At 41.4% G+C, this 20,982-nt stretch overlaps 1 protein-coding gene across 1 annotated transcript; it reads left to right on the top strand.

The window, feature by feature from the left end:
* The first annotated feature begins 1,394 nt into the window (after positions 1–1,394).
* On the top strand, positions 1,395–20,184 carry snrkb (SNF related kinase b). Its single transcript, XM_082538699.1, has 5 exons — positions 1,395–1,872; positions 3,675–4,032; positions 4,147–4,541; positions 14,918–15,059; positions 17,063–20,184. Exons 2-5 carry the CDS (start codon positions 3,797–3,799, stop codon positions 18,141–18,143), a joined length of 1,854 nt encoding a protein of 617 aa, XP_082394825.1. The 5' UTR covers positions 1,395–1,872; positions 3,675–3,796; the 3' UTR covers positions 18,144–20,184.
* The last annotated feature ends 798 nt before the right edge of the window (positions 20,185–20,982 follow it).

Below are 20,982 nucleotides of genomic sequence, written 5' to 3'. Positions count from 1 at the left end.
AATACATACAAATACAAAAATATTGCAAAGAATTCTGACTTATTTTAGGTTGGAAGGACCAAGGCAGTAGGACACATCTGCTAAACAATCAGTAAACTATAATTCCAAAACTATTCACACATATTCAAGATTCAAGGACTTCATTGTCAGTATAATATACACAGTATACAGCATACCGAAATGCCGTTTCACCCCAATGCTCATCTATGTGTTTATGGACCTTGCTTTGTGCACTGGTGCACAGTCTTGTTGGAACAGGAAGGGGCCATCCCCAAACTGGGAGCATCAAATTGTGCAAAATGTCTTGGTACACTGAAGCAATAAGAGTTCCTTTCACTGGAATTAAGGGGCCGAACCCAACTCTTGAATAACAACCCCACACCATAACGCCCACTCACCAAACTTTATACTTGGCACAGTGCAGTCAGAGAGTACTGTTCTCCTGGCAACCGCCAAGCCCTGACTCATCCATTGGACTGCCAGACAGAGAAGTGTGATTCATCACCCCAGAGAACACATCTCCACTCCTAGAGCCCAGTGGTTGCGTGCTTTACACCACTGCATCCGACGCTTTGAATTGGGTTTGATGATCCTTAGATCATCAAACCCAATTCAAAGCCTTAACCAAAGTCTTAACCATCTAAGACCATGGCTCACCCATTGCATGAAGCTCTCTGTGAACTGTTATGGAGCTAGTCCGAAGGCTACATGAAGTTTGGAGCTCTGTAGTGAGTGACTCTGCAGAAAGTTGGTGACTTCTGTGCACCATGCACCTCAGCATCTGCTGTGATTGTACTTGCTGTGAATGTTGACTAGTATGTCATGGCTTAGTTGCTGCCATTCTAAACCTCTTCTACTTTGTTATAATATCAGACAGTTTACTGTGGAATATTTATGGTTGCTATCATGGTACCATGCTGGAATTCACTCAGATCCTGGGAGCGACCCATTCTTTCACAAATGTTTATAGAAGCAGTCTGCATGCGTAGGTGCTTGAATTTATGCATCTGTTGAAGTGTTTGGAACACCAGAAATTCAAGATTTGGATAGGTGAGTGAAGACTTTTGGCAATATAGTGTATTTACATTTGAACTATGAAGAGAGAAAGAATATAAAAAGCAAAGATAACACACGCAAAAATTTTCACACTGAAACATAAAGTGGCTGTATGGGAACTGGGAACTGCCCTCCAAGGATCCAAAAGACAACCAAAAAGACAAATCTTCAACAATAACACTGAAACTAATGAAAAGAATTACAAAGAGGTGGCACAGAGAAGCATAAAGGAACTATAGATAGAAGGAAAAAGAGCGGTTGCAAAGAAAAACGAAACCAGCACAAAGACTCATGACATCTTTGATATCTTGTAAGGTCGAGGGCCCCGCTGTGCGTCTGTCCTGGGGCCCCTGTCCTGTCAGTACGCTATGCTATAGCTCTTTGTTCCCTGCTCCTGTTTACAGAGCGAAACACCTCAGCCGTTACATAATTCTTGGACTTCCGAAGCGTCCATTCAGTTATTTTCCTCTCCTCACTGCGTACAAGAGGCTCGCGACCGCTGGCTGCTCCGCGCGAGCGAGCGAGCGAGACGAAATATGCATTGACGTCAAAAGCTAGCCGGACACGCGCGCGCACGACAAGTTCCGTTCTGCAACTTCGATGAGCGGGCGCGCGGTCGCGGAGCTCGAGGACACGGAGAGAGTGCGAAGTGAGGCGGGCGGTCATGAGAAAAGTATGGACCGGGAACATGGGAGTGTTGTGAAAGACAGCAAGAAGCTGCCGACTCACACAGCAGAATTCAGCGGGGACACCGAGCGTGGAGCCGCGGAGTGACCGAAAGAGCCGCTCGCTACTCGGGATATTTACACGACAATGGTAAGTTAGCACCGCCGCCACCGCTGTATCTTCACAGCAGTAACGGCACTTTACTGCCGTAGCTCTGTCGGTGTCCGTGAGGTTGTTGGTAATGGTTGTTTTGGAGGATGACTACATGCGCGTGCGTGTGTGTGCCAACTCGGGACTGCAGTTGAGGCCAAGAAGAGAACAGCTGGCCTTAACACAAGTGTGGCAGCCCCGAGTCAGGATTACGGGGTGCAGTGGATGTGATACAACTGTACAACCGAGGACATTAGCACATATCTAAGACAGGGAGGCCTGATTCTGCCCGGAGAAGCTGTTCAGAGGGGCTTTAAATAGGCTGCCGATAATAGTGATGCTGCGTTATATACTGGTGATAAATAAATCATAGTGTAAAAGGTTGTAGATGAAAAAAACAGTTGTCCGTTTTGATAAAATCATATGTCTGCCTCAGAATAGCTCAAAAGGGTCCTCTGAGCCTTTGTTTGAAATGATTGTTGTAGTTGTCAGTGTAATCAAGTGAACGCTAACTCAAAAGAGATGCAAAACAGTTAGAGAGAAGGCACAAAAACAAGCAGAGATGATGCCAAATACACTCAAAACTCCCGTCAAAGAAGTGGAAAATGACTGCAAAGAGATGTTAAACAACTGCAGAGATACAACATGACAAAAAGTAGAGAAAAACAACTGTGGAAAGAGATGCACGGTGACTGCAGATACTCAAAACAACAGAAAAGTCACAGAGAAAAGCCCACTTAGAGATACAAAGAGATGCAAAAGTTTCTTCTGCTTATGGGAAGAAAAAAGTTGTGAAAACAACTACGGCGTGAGAAAAATAAAAGCTAAAAGTTTGGTGGAAAAAAACAATATTAGCTACATTTTTAACACTAAAAACTAAACCGAAAGCAAGCAGAGTCTGGGAAATAACTGAAACGAAATCAAAATGAAAACAGAAATGTAAAAAACTGACTTGCAGGTAGGCACAAAAGAACAATCACACCGTGAAGCAAAGGGACTCTACAGAAATTATGGAATAACTACAGATACAGAGTACCTACAGAGATGCAAAACAACCCCTAAGAAACAGTATTTACAATTTTTTTTAAGGTTTTATTCACTAAAGGGGCTATTAGCTGCCAATGGATACTTCAGAGGTGTAGAACAACGTTTTTTTTTTTTTTTTTAAATTTACTGGGCTTAAAGTTTTCCCACACAACAAAGATTTAATTTCTAGTAACTTTGAACAACATCTACTTTATTTTTCTGTTTTTCACCTTTATAGATGAACTCCCATCCGTGTGTTTACCTGTTTTCCTCCAACTGAATAACCTAATAAAAATCAAAAGAAAGCAGCAGTGAAGCTGGGGATGATATAATGATGATATCATCAGGTCTATTGCCACCTTGTGACCCTCTTAACCGAACTAATGACACACAAACACACTCGCGTACGCGCACAGATGTACATTATGGTTTCTTGTTACAGTATTGATTAAGCGTGCCATTTGTGCTTGATGGTGTTATTTGAGATGAAGCCAAACGCAGCCCCTCAGACAATAACACAATATTTTACACTCTGTTGCTCTTATTGCTAGACTGTAATTCTGCTACACTCTAATCTAGTCCTCGCTACTTAATTTAACCGTGTCCTGTTTTCTGTGCCTTTCGTTAAGCGATGTTTAATATCAGCCTCTTTCTGGTCCCGTGCCTGATGGCAGCAGCTGACCTCATCGAAAGCCCTTTTCCCTTCGGGCCAAAGGCCAAAATAATCAGCACAGTCAATTTAGTTTCATTGTGTTGTCATTTCTTTGTCCAACCAGGCGACTCTTCAGCAGTGAGGAACTTCGCTGCCTTGCACCTTCCCTCCCTTTTTTCAGTCCTTGACACCTTCACGCAACCAATTTCCACCTGCTCCCTTGTGAAGCCCCTCTCAGTTTTAAATATGGACTCCTCTGGAGGTATAAATGCTTCCCAGGATGAACATCCGGACCTGCAGAGCAGCCCTGGTCGCTCTGATCTCAGCGGACTGTACCATCTGGGTCGGACGTTGGGCAGGGGTCACTTTGCTGTTGTTAAACTGGGCCGTAATGTCAACTCGGGGCAACTGGTGGCTGTCAAGATGATAGACAAGACAAAACTAGATGTAATGGCAACGAGCCACCTCTTACAGGAAGTGAGGTATGAATGATAAAAAATAAAGATTGAACAGATACTGATCTCAGACTAAGAAGCTTGCTGTTCAAGATGAATGGTTGAAACCATCTTTGTTTAAATGTGTCCCTCCATTATCAGATGCATGAGGCGGGTGCAGCATCCCAACGTGGTTCGCCTTTACGAGGTCATCGACACACCCACCACTCTCTACCTGGTGATGGAACTGGCTGAGGGCGGTGACCTCTACGACTACATCCTCCGCCACGAGGGAGGCGTGGCCGAGGTTACCGCCAAGCGTCACTTCGCCCAGATTGTGCGTGCTGTGTCCTACTGCCACCAGCTGCATGTAGTGCACCGGGACCTGAAGCCTGAGAACGTGGTTTTCTTCCCTCAGCAAGGCGCCGTCAAGCTCACTGACTTTGGGTTCAGCAACTTATTCCAGCCCGGGATGATGCTGGCCACCAGCTGTGGGTCGCTGGCATATTCTGCTCCTGAGATTCTGCTGGGAGAAGAGTACGATGCTCCGGCTGTGGGTGAGACAGAGAAAATGTATTTTCTTTTTTGTATCTATGTGTTGTTATTTTGTTTTGTTTTTTAAGCGCTGAGCTTGAGATCAGAGATTTTAAAGCTGCCAGGCAAACCTGGACAAAGGGAGGCAAACATAAAATGCAAATTAGTCTTATATAACATCATCATATTTAGAAATATCCGCTTTGTTGGCTTTGTTTTTATACTCTGTTATTATGGTAATATTATGAGGGGGGGAAAACAATATTTGACAAACTGTTGAACAGTGGTAGAATGTAAGAGTATTTTTAGTAGGTTTATGATATATCCCACAGAAATACTCACAATACTCACACAATACTTCCTTGTGTTCCTAAATAAATTCCAAGTAAATAATTATATTGTAGTCATTAATTCTATATCAACATTTAACGAGGCAGTAATCAGCTGCCTCGACAGTGAGTTCCTCATCCTTTGGATGGACTAGCTTGCCTTCTTGGCCTGCTCTGCAAGCCTCCAGCTTACCTCAGATCTCCAGAACAGAAAAAAGGACTATGCACTCCAAGAGAGTGAAGCTGGAGTCCATCTGGCTGCTGAACGAAAGCCTCGAGACAGCTGAACAACCACCATAATAGCAACATGCATGTCTCTACAGACACACTAGCCAGGAAAGACTGTAGGTAGTTGTTGTCTCAGTTATATAAAGTGTCAATAATAAACAAAATATATCTGGGTGGCCCTCTCAAGTACAGTGGGAAAAACTCGCAGTCCAGTAAAACCAGTGACAGGGGCTCATAAGTAGACAGGTGAGCACAAACTGCACTGGAGTGTTTGTATTATCAAACTTGAACATTTTTAAAGTGTAAATAGCAGACATTGGTCAGTTCTACCTCCTCAAATATGTGATAATGAACTTTGTTTTGTGTATTGGAATGCTTAAGTTGTTATGCATTCTAACACATACACGACGGAGAAATTAAAGCAGTCAGTGTGCTCTATTTTTTCTCGTAAAATCGATTAATAGAGAAACAAATTTACAGATTTTTCAAAAAATGAAATGATTAAAGGCCGCTGTACTTTTGAGCGATGCCCAGAGGTTGCATGCAGCATCAAAGTCTTTCTTTTCTTTGATTAGCATGTGTAATTTTGCCATCGAGGCTTCAATATCTGTTTCATGTCATTTAATTATTTTCCACTCTGAGCAGAGCAAACTTGCCTGAGGGTAAATTCAGTAGCTTTCTACCAGACGCCTTATCATTGTCGGCACCCACATCAGATTTTACCCATTCGTCATGGGAGCAAAGTTGTTAAAATATACATTTTCGTCTGAGGATTTTAACATTTCTTTTTCTTAACCTTAGATTAAGTAGTTTAGAAAAACTTACTTTTTTAAAGTCTGGTTGACGGCTGTTGAAGATCTTTTGTTCACACAGTAGAGTCAGCAGATTAGGTAAGATAAGATGAAGCTGTTTTGTCATGTGCTGTTGCCAATGGGTGGAAAAATTACTGATTGTGTTTGATGCAGCTGCAACAAACTGCTAACACAGTCAAAATTCACCAACAAGCCTGTATTGTCTGTTTCCGTGAGCCCAACTGTTTGTGTGGGTGAACAGTAGGTGCCCATATTTGTCTCTTTGACCCTGTGTAGGTATCCCTGTGCATTTCCTTGTGTCTCAGTGTGTCTCTTCCATATTTGTGTGCTAGTATGCAATTGTCTGTGTGTGTGTGTGTTTGTATATCCGTTGAGGATTAGTGTGTGTATCTGGGTCAGTCTAAGCAAGCCAGCCAGTCATGAGCCAACTGGGCACGTTCTGCAGAGGAACCAACCACTGCAGCTCACCAGCATGCCCCCACTCTGCATAACAAGCATTTGTGTGTGTGTGTATGTGTGCGAGAGGGAGATGAGGACAGAGACAGATAGCAGATAGAGAAACTACTGTGCATCACTGTTTATCCTTACTAGAAAGGCTGCTCTGTACTGTTGGGATTTGTGGGAGTTTAGAGGTGAAGCCGGCAGATAGATTGTGGGATTTGAGTTTATAGAAACAGAAGGAGAATTGAGGGATTTGGTCTTGCGCATCCCGGGGGGGCAGGCAAACTCAGCATGTGGGCTTCAGGGATGTCGGTGGTCTTATCTGCTAAGCTGGAATAGGCTGGATTTCGGCAAGGACTGGTTGCCGTTCTGTCAACTACAAATGCATCTGTCTTGAATGTAAAATAGTTTGTGCTCTTGCAGAAGGGCTTTTACTGGCATTTGCACATGTAAATGGATCAAAACAAGAAAAACTGTAATTTAAGAAACCAGTGCTTTGAATTTGCTATATTGTTTATGGGTGTCGTAAAGATGAGAATTGTGATCTGAAGAATCTTTTCACACGCACACATAACTTCAGCATGACTTACAAGTTGCATTAGTTCCTTTTTAATGTCACTTCCTGTTTCTAAAAGCGTCCACTCGAAGGGCGTCCATTGAAATCCATTTATTATTATTACATCCTTTAAGCCTGTTTTCTGCTTCACTTGACTCGAAGCGCATTTTTCTGTTCTATTTTTGCTCGTCTTAGTGTGACTCAAACTGTAGATTTCATGTTTATGTCGTCACTTTGACAGAAATGTACACTTCCATCACTCCGTGCACACATGCATCTATATATTCATGAATGTTTGTCGTAATCCTGAGCTGCACAGAAGAAGAGATGTCCCTCAGTGATCTCAGCTTAGTAAGATGACTCATAAACCTATCTTTGCACGCGCACACACAGACTGCAGTCTGTGTCCGTTTGATATTTCAGTCTGATATAATCAGGCTGCTGTGGGGATTTTGTTTTATACTTTAAAGCCTGAAAGTATACTAGATGTACATCTGATAACTTTATACAGGATGTCACCAAACCAGTAAATCGACAAAGCAGCTTCTGTGGCTTTTCAAGGGGCTTACATGTACTATAATATTGGACTGACATGCAGGGGAGAGGGGATCTATTTTAACTGTTCAGCCTTCTTACCCACAGTTCTAGTTATGTGGTACAAAAAGCAATATAAAGCAGCAGCTAATAATCTGAAACTTCTCTTCAGGGGGGCAATAATTTGAAAGACACCATGCAGCATGCTCGGCAATGCTTGCTACCTAGATAGCATAACATTCTGTAAAGTCGGAGGATGAAGGATGAGAGCTCTTTCTGCTTCTGAGCTCAGAGCTCCTCCTTACACAGCGACAGGGAATCAAGTGAGGCCGAGATCATGCATGATGATAAAAAGTGTACAGAAAGTTTTGAAGAACTCCGAATGGAGATCGTACCAACGCTGCAACACTAATAAGCTTGCTGTATGCTGACTGTGTTTAAAAAAACAGCAGCAACAATAAGAGGTGTTGTATCTGACAGAAGAAGATAACAGGCAGCCTGCTAAGGACTGGCTCTGTACTAGCCCTTTGTCAGATGTTAATGTTTGTTAATGAAAGCATATGAGTACATTATTTATTGTTTTGGTTTAATTGGTTTTATTGTTTCTTTATGTATGATGACATTAAAACCTTCTAGCAGCAGAGTGAAGCATTATAAACCAATAAAAATGTTGTCGTGTTCAAAAGTCATATTATTATTATTATTAATAATAATAATAATAATAATCATAATAAAACCCTAATATACTGTAAAACTTTCAAAATCTGCAGTCCAGCAATAGTTAACATGCAGCTTGATTGAAGACGTGGTGCTGGTGTTTGATGACGGTCATATGATTTAGAGTAGAGGCAGGAATGTCTGCAGGACTTCTTGCCTTTGAAAAAGATAAACACTGCAGTTACATAATATCTGCCCTTTACCGTGTGCGTGCATGTGTGTACACTTTCTGCACTCTAAGTGTAATTGTTAGGCTTCACAGACCAAGGTCATCGTGTTAACGATATATGTGGGTCTTTTCCTTATTTTTCCCAGTCACTGGCTAATGAGAATTAGTTTGTCATAAATTAAAGAGGACAAAAATAGTAGCTTATCAGTGTGGGAAAGAGCTCTTCCTGAACAAATGTAAATATGACAGCAAGAGGTGAGTTATGACAAAGAGTAGGGCTGTGCAATATAGTTGAGGGAAATGTCAGATAAGAAAAAAGGAAGAGCTAAAGTGGTCGGGTATGTTCTGTACAGGAGGAACTTCTGCTTTTGGCTGATTATTCTGAGAGTCAGCTACAAATGTTTGTGTTTCTGACAGCTGGTTGCCATGGAAAGGTTCAGCAAAATGCACTAACGTTATAAAGATGGCATAATCAGAAAAAAACCCCAAATGTGATAGAGGAAAAGCTGCTTTTTTACAGACTGAAGCATTAAATGTATGGGCTTTTTTGTGTCAGTTAGATTCTCTAAATACCTACATGCTAGATACAGTGCTTAGTAAGTCAGAAACAGTAATGAAATCTGGGGGTTACAGGTGGCTTTGAACTCTTTGATGTGCTCTCCAGTGTCGACAAATGTGTTCAGTCTTTGTATCTGGCTGCCACATCATACACACCACTCATTTGTCTGCTTTAGGGTGGAGGGTCATGGCTGCTCATTACCCAGTGGGGAGTAGCACATGTAAAGCCCCCTCTGAACATCCTATTTTAGACCAAGGAAGAGCTTCTTTACCGAGAGGTTTTCCGCACAAAACCTCTTTGTTGGTGTTTTCATATCAACCTCAAGGCTGCTTGACTGTTTGTAGCAACAAGTACTTTTCCAAAGCTTGAAAACCACAGCACCAGCAACGTTGACACATACTAGGAAGTATAATGGTGCAGTGAACAGATTATCTCTTAGCAACTAAATCCAAAAACAGATGCATCCTTCTTGGGGGGAATATTGTGCAACAGTGTGCATCAGTCGATGTTTCTGGGCACAGCATGTGATTTGTAATGGCTCTCTCTTAGGACCTAAGAAATGCTTCTCAACTTTTTTTTTCTTGTTCTTTTAAACAGTCTTTGCTGTCACCTGCCCGAAAGTAGCCTAAAGGGTTATTCTGCGTCAGGTCAGCAAACGCTTCCCACCTGACCATCTCAATCCAGGAAAATGATGCACTTTTTTTTAATAGGAATTCAACATTAAACATGCATTTTGGCATATTTTTTAAAATTCCAGTATTTCAGAATTTCATGTTGGATAAGAGAGCAACATGAAAGCAACATGGCTTTCTGTGATACCAGGGCGGGGGGAAATTTTCTGTTAATTTAATGAACTGATGGCATATCCATAAATGAAATTGATTGCTAAAGTATTTTAAATGGCATCATCCTATTCTGAATAAATAAATACATTCTTAATGTGTTAAACTTCAGTAGTCAGTGTAAGGCTTCAGTCACACAGGCCTGGAGACCTGTCGGCAACCAGTATATTATCTGAGGTGGAGATATCTAGTAGTTACTGGTTGATTACATGGCCAGTGGCTTCTGGAGATTTCTGGAAATTGCTAGCTGAATTGGTCACAAAAAAAGTGTACGGTGCTGCACCGAAAACCTCCTTGCAATTGCTTAGGTTGCCTGCAGGTTGCCATGGTCACCAGTACTTTGTATTACTCATCAAATGGCAGTGAAATTGTGACCAAATGTGTTGGTTGCAGCAGTAAGATACAACTTTTATTTTGAAGGTGTTTACAGTGTCACTATAGTTTGGTGAGAAAATAGCGAGCATTTGCAGACGAATCGGTACATGTCATGCAAACTGAAGGCAACAGCAGCAATCTGTTAGCAACTAAAGCAGTCATTAGCAGGGTTTTGGTGCAGCAGCCACTCACCAGTCAGTTGAGACTGTTCTTATATAGACATTTTTCCCAGAGATTTCCAAGGAGGTCACCAACTGGTCTCTATTTTAAGATATTAATGGCACAGCAAAATAAGTTCCTGACTTTGTCATAAGAGTGCCTACAGAGCAAAACCTTGTTTGAATACTTTTCTGTTGTGTTTAAGGGGGGAACTGTACTTCCTGACTAGTTCAGCTACTTTTGTGTGGACTCTCCAGTCTGCTCACTGTAAGCTTCACATTTGTTTTAAGGGGATGAACACATGATTCAGTAGCAATATTAGTAAAATTACATTTACCAGAACAACCTGAAAAGTATCTGTATGAATGCCAGTTTTGGTCCAGAATAGTTCGCTAAATGTAATTTGCCTGAATTTTTGATACGCACTGCAAAAAAATTTAATAAAAACTATCACATTATTTCATTAATGTTCCAATTTAGCGTTTTGGCCGGTGTTGTTATTTACTATTGTTTTAAGTTTATTACTGCATTTCTTTTGAAGTAACACAGTTTCATGTCAAGGTAACCACACCAGATGACTTCACAGTTATTAAAATAATATGAGTATGTATTTTTATGTATTGACAACTTCCTTCCTTATCAAGATTTTTATGAAAGACTTAGAAGATAATCATATCAAAATAATAACATTTCCCAAGATCATGAGAAATTCCTGTAATACATCGGTTACTGATGATCTAACAGCATTTTTCATGCTGGCCAAATCTGGGCAAAAAAAGGGCTGCATTTATATTTAGTCTGAACTTGAGGACCCGTTGGAAACGAGTCAGCTGTGCTGACCCTTTCTGACGTATTTGGCCTTGAAAAGTGTACTTAAAAGGAGATGGCCCCAGTAGAGAACCACAGATCAGTCATTAACTCTTTGAAGCTGCAGTGAATTCTGTGCACGAGGTTTTGTATCGCAACAGTTTTCATAGTTTAACTTATTTTCTAACGTGATTCAGCCTATATCTGCATCTGGTTTGTGTTTACTTTGTATGGATGTATGTGTGTGTGTCTGCTGTTGATCTTTGTCCTGTCAGCAGGCCACTAATGCATGGTAAGAATGTGTGATATTCCCCAGTGAGCAGAGAAAAGTACACTCCCAGCACTCAGTGGTTTCTCCTCCCTGTTGCATAATACGTCCCTGGACCAATATTAGCGTGTGCATGAGCGTGCGTGCGATAGTCGTGTGGTGAGAACTGAGGGCTCTTGTTTGGACTGTCATGAGAACAATGTGGAACAATGGCTGGATGTCTGATCACATACGGGGCTGTTACATGTGAGAATCACTGGATGGAGGAGGATTTGAATGTACCACAATGTTTTATTATACTCCTAAAAATATTTTTGAAATCCTTTTATGTCTGACTTGCTCAGGATTTAATAAGGAGGGTTTTGTTTTGTGTTATTATAACGGTGTGTGTAGCTGCAGGCACACTGCATCTCTGCAGTTTCAGGATTACCTGTGCCCTAAAACATGTCCACTATTATGTGTTATTTTAAACTAATGTGAACTAAATTAGTTGCAAAACTGATTGCACTGCAAGTGTGCTGTGTCCACAAGGGCTTCAATTCTGAGAAACGGATGTCGATATTTAGAAAACAAAGAGCATCTCAGGGTTATGGTTAGCAGTCTAGCAGTCTCAGGTAATACATGTGTCATTTTTATTATTAACTCTAAACCTCCCCCACATTTTCCGTATAAATGTTATTTATTGTGGTTACTGCTCGTCTTTCTTGTAGCACCAGTGTGGGACAGCTCTCCAGTTTCATTGAACTATTGCATAAAGTTTGACAATTATGTGGTTTGATGACCACATCCTATGGGGTAGCTGCATAGGCAGAGACCACATTTACTTACTTCTGGTGCAAACATTTCGTTCTATAAGCAGGCCTGAAATATGACAGATACTAGGTTACTCCTAGTAGGATTTCAAAGGGTAAAGAGTTCGAACATGTGCATCCGGTGCTTTAAATGGAACAAATCGAATCGGCAGATTGCTGATTCACTTTGTTCCATTGAATCTTTTTTTTATTTTATTTTTTACTGGAAACATTTGTGTGTAGCGTGTTAGCATGTGTCTGTTAGCACTGAATGCAATAACCTTTAAAATCAGAATCAGAATACTTTACTAATCCCTAAGGAAATTGTGTGGGTTACAGTTGCTCTAAGACAGTAACAGACTAACCTAATTAAATAATATGATATATTACAAAGAAAGATCACTAATATATACAAATCACTTAAATATCAAGACTATTATAGAGGTGAAATATATATGATTGACATTTAACTCTAACCTGTAAAACATTTGTTATTTTACTGTAGAGCATGTGCAAAGGGTGGAGCTATTACGGTGTGTACAGTGTATTACATGGAGGAGTTGTACAGGGTCGTTCAGTGGTGCTTTTTGGTTATCTCAGTCTCTCCAATCTGTTCAATGTGTCTCAGATCTAAAAACCAGTCTGCCTACGGCCCAACTCCATTCTCTCCCACTCTTTCCCTTTTATTGTAAACTAGTAAAAGTTTTGAAAAAGCCCTCCAAAATAAAAATAAAAAATAGCTGGGGTATATGTGTAAATTAATTAATTTCAAAAGACGAAGCGATTGTCATACATAACATAACTAAACTCTAAAAAGCACTTGTTGTACTACTACTGTTTTATTTGTACTCATTTCTTTGTTTCATTAAGAAAAAGGGAAATCGAGGCAGCAATTTATTGACATATGCAAACATAAATGGAAATACAGTGTAAGGCGGGTCTTTGTTTTTTGTTTTTGTTTTCCTGGTTCTTAAGGTCATAATTTTCAGATACTGTTTCTGTGTTGCTGATAGATTTAAGGGACTCCCACTTCTTCTTTTTGTCCAATTTCCTCAAATTTATTTTGCTGAAATATGGTAAGTTTTCAGCTAATCCCTCTTTGGTAATCATCCTGTAGGTACAAAACTGCTATTTTATGCATGTCTCTTGGCATTTTTCAACTAAATTCAAATGGAGAAATCTGATCAAACTGTCTGCTTTTGCAACAAAGTATCTTTCTGGATGACTTTTTGGTCTCGTTCAGTAATATCAAGTCTCTTTTGATACAGCGTGATGTTCATTTTTTAAACGTCAGTTCCCTTCAGATTTAAACTGGTTGTGTCACTGACAAATGTTACTAAATGAGCACGCTGTGTCCCCTTAGTTCATTATCTCATAACACAACCTCATTAACCAGTGATGATTGTCTTTCTCACAGTCAGGAGTACAGCTTAATATTTTATTACTGGTGTGGACAGTTAGTTTGAACCGAGATTATTGTTCATGTTGTGATATCACTGATGTCACAGGTTGAGCCTTAAGCTGAATTAAAGGACAAGTAATATGAGCTGGTTAATGAAGGATTGATAGTTAAGAAGCTGAGGCACTAAAATCTTTAGGATTTCGCCCCTTGGAACGGTCAATGTTTTTGAATGTAGGTATTTGAATTCTGACGAGCGTTACGGCTTTTACCAGACCTCGCCTGCTTTAACCATGCATTAACAGCCCCTCAGAGGTATCGCAGTACAGGCATGACAAGTGTTTGTATCATAGTTTCAGTCTCGGTTTCACAGCTGTAATTCTTCTGCAGGAAAGAACACAAAAGATGTGTAAATACGCTTAAAAAAATTAGTTTTAATAGCTTTATATGTGGAGCGCAGTGTTCCCTGAAGAATCCACAGTGGAGGGGAAAACTGAAAGATTAGCAGCAAAAGCTGTAAAATCAAGGTCAGACCACTTTAATTACCCTTTAGGTCGCACACGAAGGAAACGGGATATCAGCAGAGACAGGTTTTAGCGATGAAGATTTACGATCTGTGATATTTACAGTGTTACATTGGGGCTGGCACACAATGCAAACAGTGTTCAGTGTTCTTTTTTCCAGTGTTTGGGAAGCAACACGAGAAGAGGCATAAAAGATAGAAGGGAGTTCATTCTCAGAATAGCACAACACCACAACAAGCCATCTGTTTGTTATGGCCTTCAGCCCTCAGATCGCTTTCCTCAGCTTGCGTGAGTTTCCTTGACCCGGCTGCTGTGTTCTTGCCTCACTGAGGCCGTTTTGAGTGTGAATCGACTTCCTCTTGCTACATCAGGACGGGAGAGGGAGGGTAGGCAAGTGGAAAAGGGGAAGGAAAGGGAGGAGACGGGAAAAGGGCACGCTGTCAGCAGTGCTGTCGGTCAGGAAGCCCGGGCATGTGTGAATGTGGTTTTACAGTCGGGGTCAGGAGCGCTTAGCCGAGTTGTCTACAGCTTAGCGCTTAAAGTTTTGACTCTTAAAAACCGGACATCCAGCTGTTACTCACAAGCTTTCCTCTTAGATTGTTTCACGTCATTGAGGAATGCAGTAGTTTAATCTGAGCTGCTCTGTTGTGTGTACCCTGACCCTAGACCTCACTGTTGCTCTAAGGCAGAAAGGAGACCACTTGAGATCAATGAGTAGAGCTACATTCAAAAAGGCAATTTTTTAAATACCCTATCTGACCCGTGGAGCTCGGAGTATTCTAACTATGATGAGAGAGCAGAGGGATGGGAGGCTATTTTCAGTCTGGAAATTATTTGCTATTTAAGGCAAATTTTTGTGATTTTTTTTGTGTGTGTGTGTGTGTTCCAGATATCTGGTCTCTGGGGGTGATCCTCTACATGCTGGTGTGTGGAGTCCCTCCCTTCCAGGAAACCAACGACAGCGAGACTCTGGTCATGATTTTGGACTGTCGTTACTCCGTTCCTGAACATGTGTCTGACGAGTGCAGAGAGTGAGTAAAATCTTAGCTTACAATCAAGGTCCTCTCAGGCCAGATCTTCAGAGGAAGAAAAAGGTTTTATTATTCTGAATGCTTTATTTTTGATTTCTCTGCCAGAGGGTTCTGCTGTTCAGTAGATGAGTTAAAAATCTGCTGACCGTAAAATCATCTCATTAGCGTGCGTTTCACTGAATAATTTCAGTGTCCTAGTTTCCTCAAAGGCTCCATTACCCTGCTGCACATATAGTTCTCCCTAACAGTGTGAGAATCATCCCAAACATTGCAACACGGAAACTTCTGGGTCTTTAGTTTTGCTAATCCGGAAACAAAATAAAGCTCACAGGTGCACATCTGTCTTCACAATCTTACCTTCACTCCTAACAGTCTGATCCAAAACACACACACTGGGTTAACATCGGGACAGCGTTAACACCTCCAAACCCAGTTACAACCTCTGCAGGATGTCCTGTGAACATAAACCAGGAAGTTCTCAAATCCTAATAAGTCAATTCAAATACACAACATTAATTTTCAAAAATCAGATATGTATTTTCTTGCCTGTTGTCCACATTGATGTAATTTTGTTGTGGGGTTTTTTTTTTATGAGGAAAGGAGAGAATTGGGAGCTAGATGTACCGCCCCCACTCACAAGGAGATTACCTCTGATTGGGTCACTTCCAAACCTTTCTACATAACTTCATTAGTTTGATCGCCGATCTTGGATCTGGTCTCTGGAGGATATTTTCATCTTGTTTTAATTTGTTGATAAAAGTGTCAGTACACGTCATCTTTTTTTTTTTTTTTTTTTTTTGTCCTTGTGCATTCATTTTTACCCCTTAGCTGAGCAGGCGGCGTGAACACGATAACTCGAGGCAACGCAGGATTATGATATTGACTACTACTAAATATCCTAAACAAGTTCAAATTTCAATGATCTCGATCAAAGGGTCAGAGGTCAAATTTTCTGAAAAACTTGAGAATCCCATAACTCAAGCAGGAAGTCACATAGGATATTGACATTTATACCACAGGTGCATCTACTAAGAGTCTGAGGGTCCGCATTGGCGACCGCAAATATTTTTATTAGTTATCGTCTTGTTTTTTTGTGAGGGAAAAGGTCATTGAAAAAAAATGTGATGTAAATTTGGTCTGAGCGACATGTCACACTGAGCTCCTTTGTGTACCAAAGTGTTGTGGAGTCAAATGTAAGGCCATCTGTGCATCAGCTAAAGCTTGCAGAAAATTGGGTCATTCAGTGAGGCAGTGATTACAAGCACAGCAGCAAATCTACAATGACTGAAAAAGAAAAGAATCAAGGTGTCAAAGTCCAGACCTCCATCTGACTGTAATGCTGTGCAAGCACCAATCTTTTTTGTTCTCTGTGTTATGAAAGAGGGAAGTTCAGATTACTGGCCAGTAAACCAACAATAAATCTGACTTTCAGCAGCACGCCACTTTTTAGGCTCATTTCACGGTTCTTGTCATCATCGAGCCGTTTCTGTACAACACGGGCACCATTAGAAATACATCGTTTACACATCGTTTTTTATTTACATCACAAGTGGGGAGTCAAAGGCCTTAGCCTTGAATACCAAAGAGTGTGTGTGTAAAAAAAACAGAAGCTTTATTTCCATCTTCCTCCCCAAAGGTTTTTTCCAGCTTGTCTTCGGTCTTCTGAGGTTAAAAAGGCAGCAGCCATAAATACTCTCTGCCCTGTGGTTTTTGTCAGATTATCTGCAGCAGCAAACACATCCTCGAACATCTGACCCGGCACTTGTCATATGACTCTGCCCTCGGTCACACAATGGTGTGTTTCAATTGAGAAGAGGAGCTGAATAGAACAGAAGATCCTTCTGGACATACGGGTTTTAATAAGTGTGCCGATGACCTAGATCAGATCAGAATCAGGTCGTTTTCTGTGTCAAATCAGTCGCTCCAAAAGCTTATCGCTTAAAGTATAACAGACGTTTACATCACCTCCATCAAACAATAAAATTCTCTGTCTTTCCTGTCAGTCTGATCTCCAGGATGCTGCAGAAAGATCCATCTCGCCGCTCCTCACTTGATGAGATTGAGGCTCACCACTGGCTCCAGGGGTTGGATAACGCCCTCCTCAGTCCAGAGGCCCCACCGCACTGGCTCTCAGGGGCCCTTTCTCCCAGCTCTCCCCACTCAGGAGTGCCTGAGTGCGGGGATCTACTCGCTGCAAGGCCATCGTCTGACAAGCCCTTCCCTGCTCCGTGGCAGCCCAGCCTCAGCTTCACCCTGCGTCCACCTCCAGCTGAAGAGCCTCCCATCACCAAGAACCTTCCTGCACTTCAGCAGATCTGTGAGGAGGAGGAGGAGGAAGAAGAAGAAGAGGAGGAGGAGGAGGAGGAAGAGAACGAAAGTATGATAAAAGAAGGGGAAGGCTCTGCCTCTTTACTAGAGGGAGAGCCAGAAAGAGAAACTAAAAAGACACAGGATGGAGCAGACAATCAAGACAGCAGTGAAGAGGAAGAGTTAAGAAGCTCATTGGAGGTGATGAAGGAGGGGGACAAAGCAGAGGTGGAGACAGAAATCAAAACTGAAGACAGTGGGTGTGTGATTTCAGATCAGCCAGTCAGTCATGGAGACAGGCTGGTCAGTCAGATTCCTGAAGTCTCGCCATTCTCCCAGCTGGCTTTGGGTGTGCCGTGCTGTCAGGGCCAGCATGACATCACAGCCCGAGAGGAAGGAAAGGACGAGGAGGTGGAACCCAACAACAACACCAACAAACCCCATCCTCCTCTCCCTAAACCTGACCCCCATCACTCCCCGGTGTCCTCCGCCAGGCGGAACAAGATGGAGCTGCAACAAGGAGGACGAGAAGGCGACAGGGGAGGAGAAAGCGGTAGAGATGACCTCTTAACAGACAGGTGTCAGCCCCACAGCGCAGCGACGACCCGGGAGGAGTCTGCCCCGAGGGTGGAGCAGGGAAAACGGCACAGCGTGAAGCTTCGTGAGCGTCTCTTTCAGTTTCCTCTGTGTGAGAAAGCTCTGGCCTTCAACATACCGACACACAACAAGCCCAAGATCCTGCCGCTGGCTCAGTACAACTGCTGCCACGTGCTCTAAGTGAAACCGGCCCCGGCGATATTTGTTGTGCTGCTTCCACATTAGGGAGACAAGGGCTGTTTAGCGGTCCGCGGGTCACCGGCTACCGAGAACAAATCGCGTGAAGCGGCAGACCGCTGAGCTCGCTGCTGAGGCTTTCTGCCGCTGAGTGTACATGAAGGACCGTGTACAGCTTCATACGTGCAAACACTCCGCTCTAGCACTTTGCTCGTCTGGTAAACACCCAGAGAGCTGGTGCTGAGTACAGTAGTCAAACTTAGTAGAACCTCGTCCCTTTGCTGCTGTGTACAGGAGCCACCACAGAACTAAACGAGACTGTTTCCAATGTGTAGCTTAGAAACTTTACTGGACCTAACTGTATATGAACTTGGGAGACTGAAGAAAGAAGGTGATGGAGAGAGAAGAGAGAGAGATCTGATAACCACAAGCAGTTTTTATTGAATAAGCTAAAGTCCATTTTATTTGTTTGATGGTGCCTAACAGCATAAAATGGATTCATACTTCACATCACAGCGGTGTCATTTTAGTCTCGACTGCAAAAGCTCTGAAAGTCATTAATTGATTATCTTCTACAGATTCCTTATTTTATTACATATGTATAAGATGGACCTTTAAACTAGAGCTGCAAGTGTTTTTTTTATTATTGATCAGTCAGCCAAATATTATGATGGATTTGTTTATTTTGTCAGGAAACTGTGAGAAAGGGTGTTTGACCAGTGGACCAAAACCTGAATTCTCTTTAAATTGAGACTAAAAAAGAGGTTTTTAAAAAATAGACACATTTGACATCATGAGAACATCGACTGTTGGATTTTTTTTTTTTTTGGAGAAAAACATAATTATTAAAATAGCTGCAGATTTTTTTTGGGATGCACAGATGTATTATGTGACCGTCTACGCGCTTTATTTGGAATCTGATTCTGCTGCAGAGTAGCACTACTTTCCTTTTGCACATCCTGCCTGTGTTTGAAAGCTCTTATTATAAGCTGTTGTAAAGAAAGACGGAGACTGTTATGATATGATAGGACAGAGATGATATGATTTCCTGTCCTCTTAATCCTTGTTTCATACATATATAAATATATATTAATAGAATGGCTTGTCCTAACTTACCATATAAAGTGTTTCTAGACTCACTGGTCACTGATTGGGATGCAGATCTTCCATTTTTCTTTTTAATTCTGCTAAACATGGTAACTTTTTTTATTATTATCATTATTATTATTATTATTATTATTTTGGATGAGCAGATATAATGTTCCTTGATTAATTTTTTTTATAATGCGACAAAGATATGAATTCTCTAAAGAGATATGTGACTTTGCGCATGTTAATACTGTCATTTATCACAATATACCTCCACGTGTCTTGGACCTGACAGGACAGTCGTTGTTTCTATGTTCTCGTGTGACTGTAATTACCTTGAGGTAACCCACTGAATAATGAATTGCACACAGTATGACTACTGTAGCTGGCAGCTTTTAACAAGCGGTGTCCGGGGACTGGATGGCTAGATTTGTTGATCATTCGGCCCCAACCACAATGGCTTGTTATTGTGTAGCCGAGGAGACTCCATGTGGGATTATTTTGACATATAATGGCTCTGTGTGTTCTGTATTTTTTCCTTTTCGACGCAGATACAAAGGTGTAATGTTTTGTAGGGTGACAGAAGGTCAAAGCTGTACAATAAGCTACATCTTGCTCCTATAGTTCAGTAACCAGAGCTTGCTGTTGTCAGTCACTGCAGCTTCATGAGCTCAACAAATTGGATTTCTCATCAGGACCCGCCATCGTCGGTTCCCCACCTACATAAAGAGCGGCCGTCACGTGAAATCTGATTATCGCTCATGTTTCATCAGCCGTGGAAGCATAAAATCTGTGCAGTAGAGGGATAAAATTATTTGCTTCTGTGTGATTGCAGCCTGTCTTTCCTCAGTGCGTCTCTGTCTACTGACCTGCATTATAACTAGGACCACATCTCTATGGAGCCATGAACTTATTTTTCTGTATTTATTTATTAAAATGGAATAAGTCAGCAGGATGGATGGTGTGCAGTCTGTTTATTTCACAGAAACTCGCATTGAAAACAAAATGCTCTTCTTGAAAAGCTCATTTCCACCTTTATGTTTTTATTCTCTACTTGATTCACAGTTCATAAAATCCTTACTACCGATCCACTGAAACAAGCTGTTTTAGCTTCTCACCCTTTAATGCAACTTTCTTCTGATTGGCTGCTCCTTTAGAACGAAAGATGCAAATAGCAGGTAGGTGGGGCTTCTGTGACCAGAGATTTGGATCACAGGGAGTACTAGTAAATACACTGACTTCCTTATAATTTTTTTAAATTATTATTATTAACTGACAAGTGGCAGAGGAAACTTTCACACCATGCCTTTAGGAAAAGAAACAAAACATTATGAAAACACCTCACCACACACAAAACTGTAAATATTTGTCACTGTTAAATAGTTTAATATTACTGCTGCAGATGTTTAACGCTGACATCCCTTTGAATACTTTCTGTATATGCAATAATACTTTTAAATACAGGATTTTTCTGTTTTTCAAGCCCTCAGCTGTTGGCTTTCAGAGACATAAGTCAAACTTCAATTTTCCAATTAAGGGTCAGGGGAGGAGACAGGCAACCAAACCCCATGCATGTTTTTGGACTATCAAGAGAACCCAGGTTACCCAGAAAGTACTCACACAGTCATAAGGAGACGCCACACAGAAGGACCTCTGACTAGATTCAAACCCAGGACTGCTGTGAGGGAGCAGTGCTAACCAAATATTATAATTACACATTATAAGCAGCTGAGTTACTAAAATAATAAAATAC

The sequence above is a fragment of the Aulonocara stuartgranti genome, assembly GCF_965226115.1.
Source record: "Aulonocara stuartgranti genome assembly, chromosome: 7".
Classification (NCBI taxonomy): domain Eukaryota; kingdom Metazoa; phylum Chordata; class Actinopteri; order Cichliformes; family Cichlidae; genus Aulonocara; species Aulonocara stuartgranti.
This window is presented reverse-complemented; position numbering and strand designations above follow the sequence as displayed.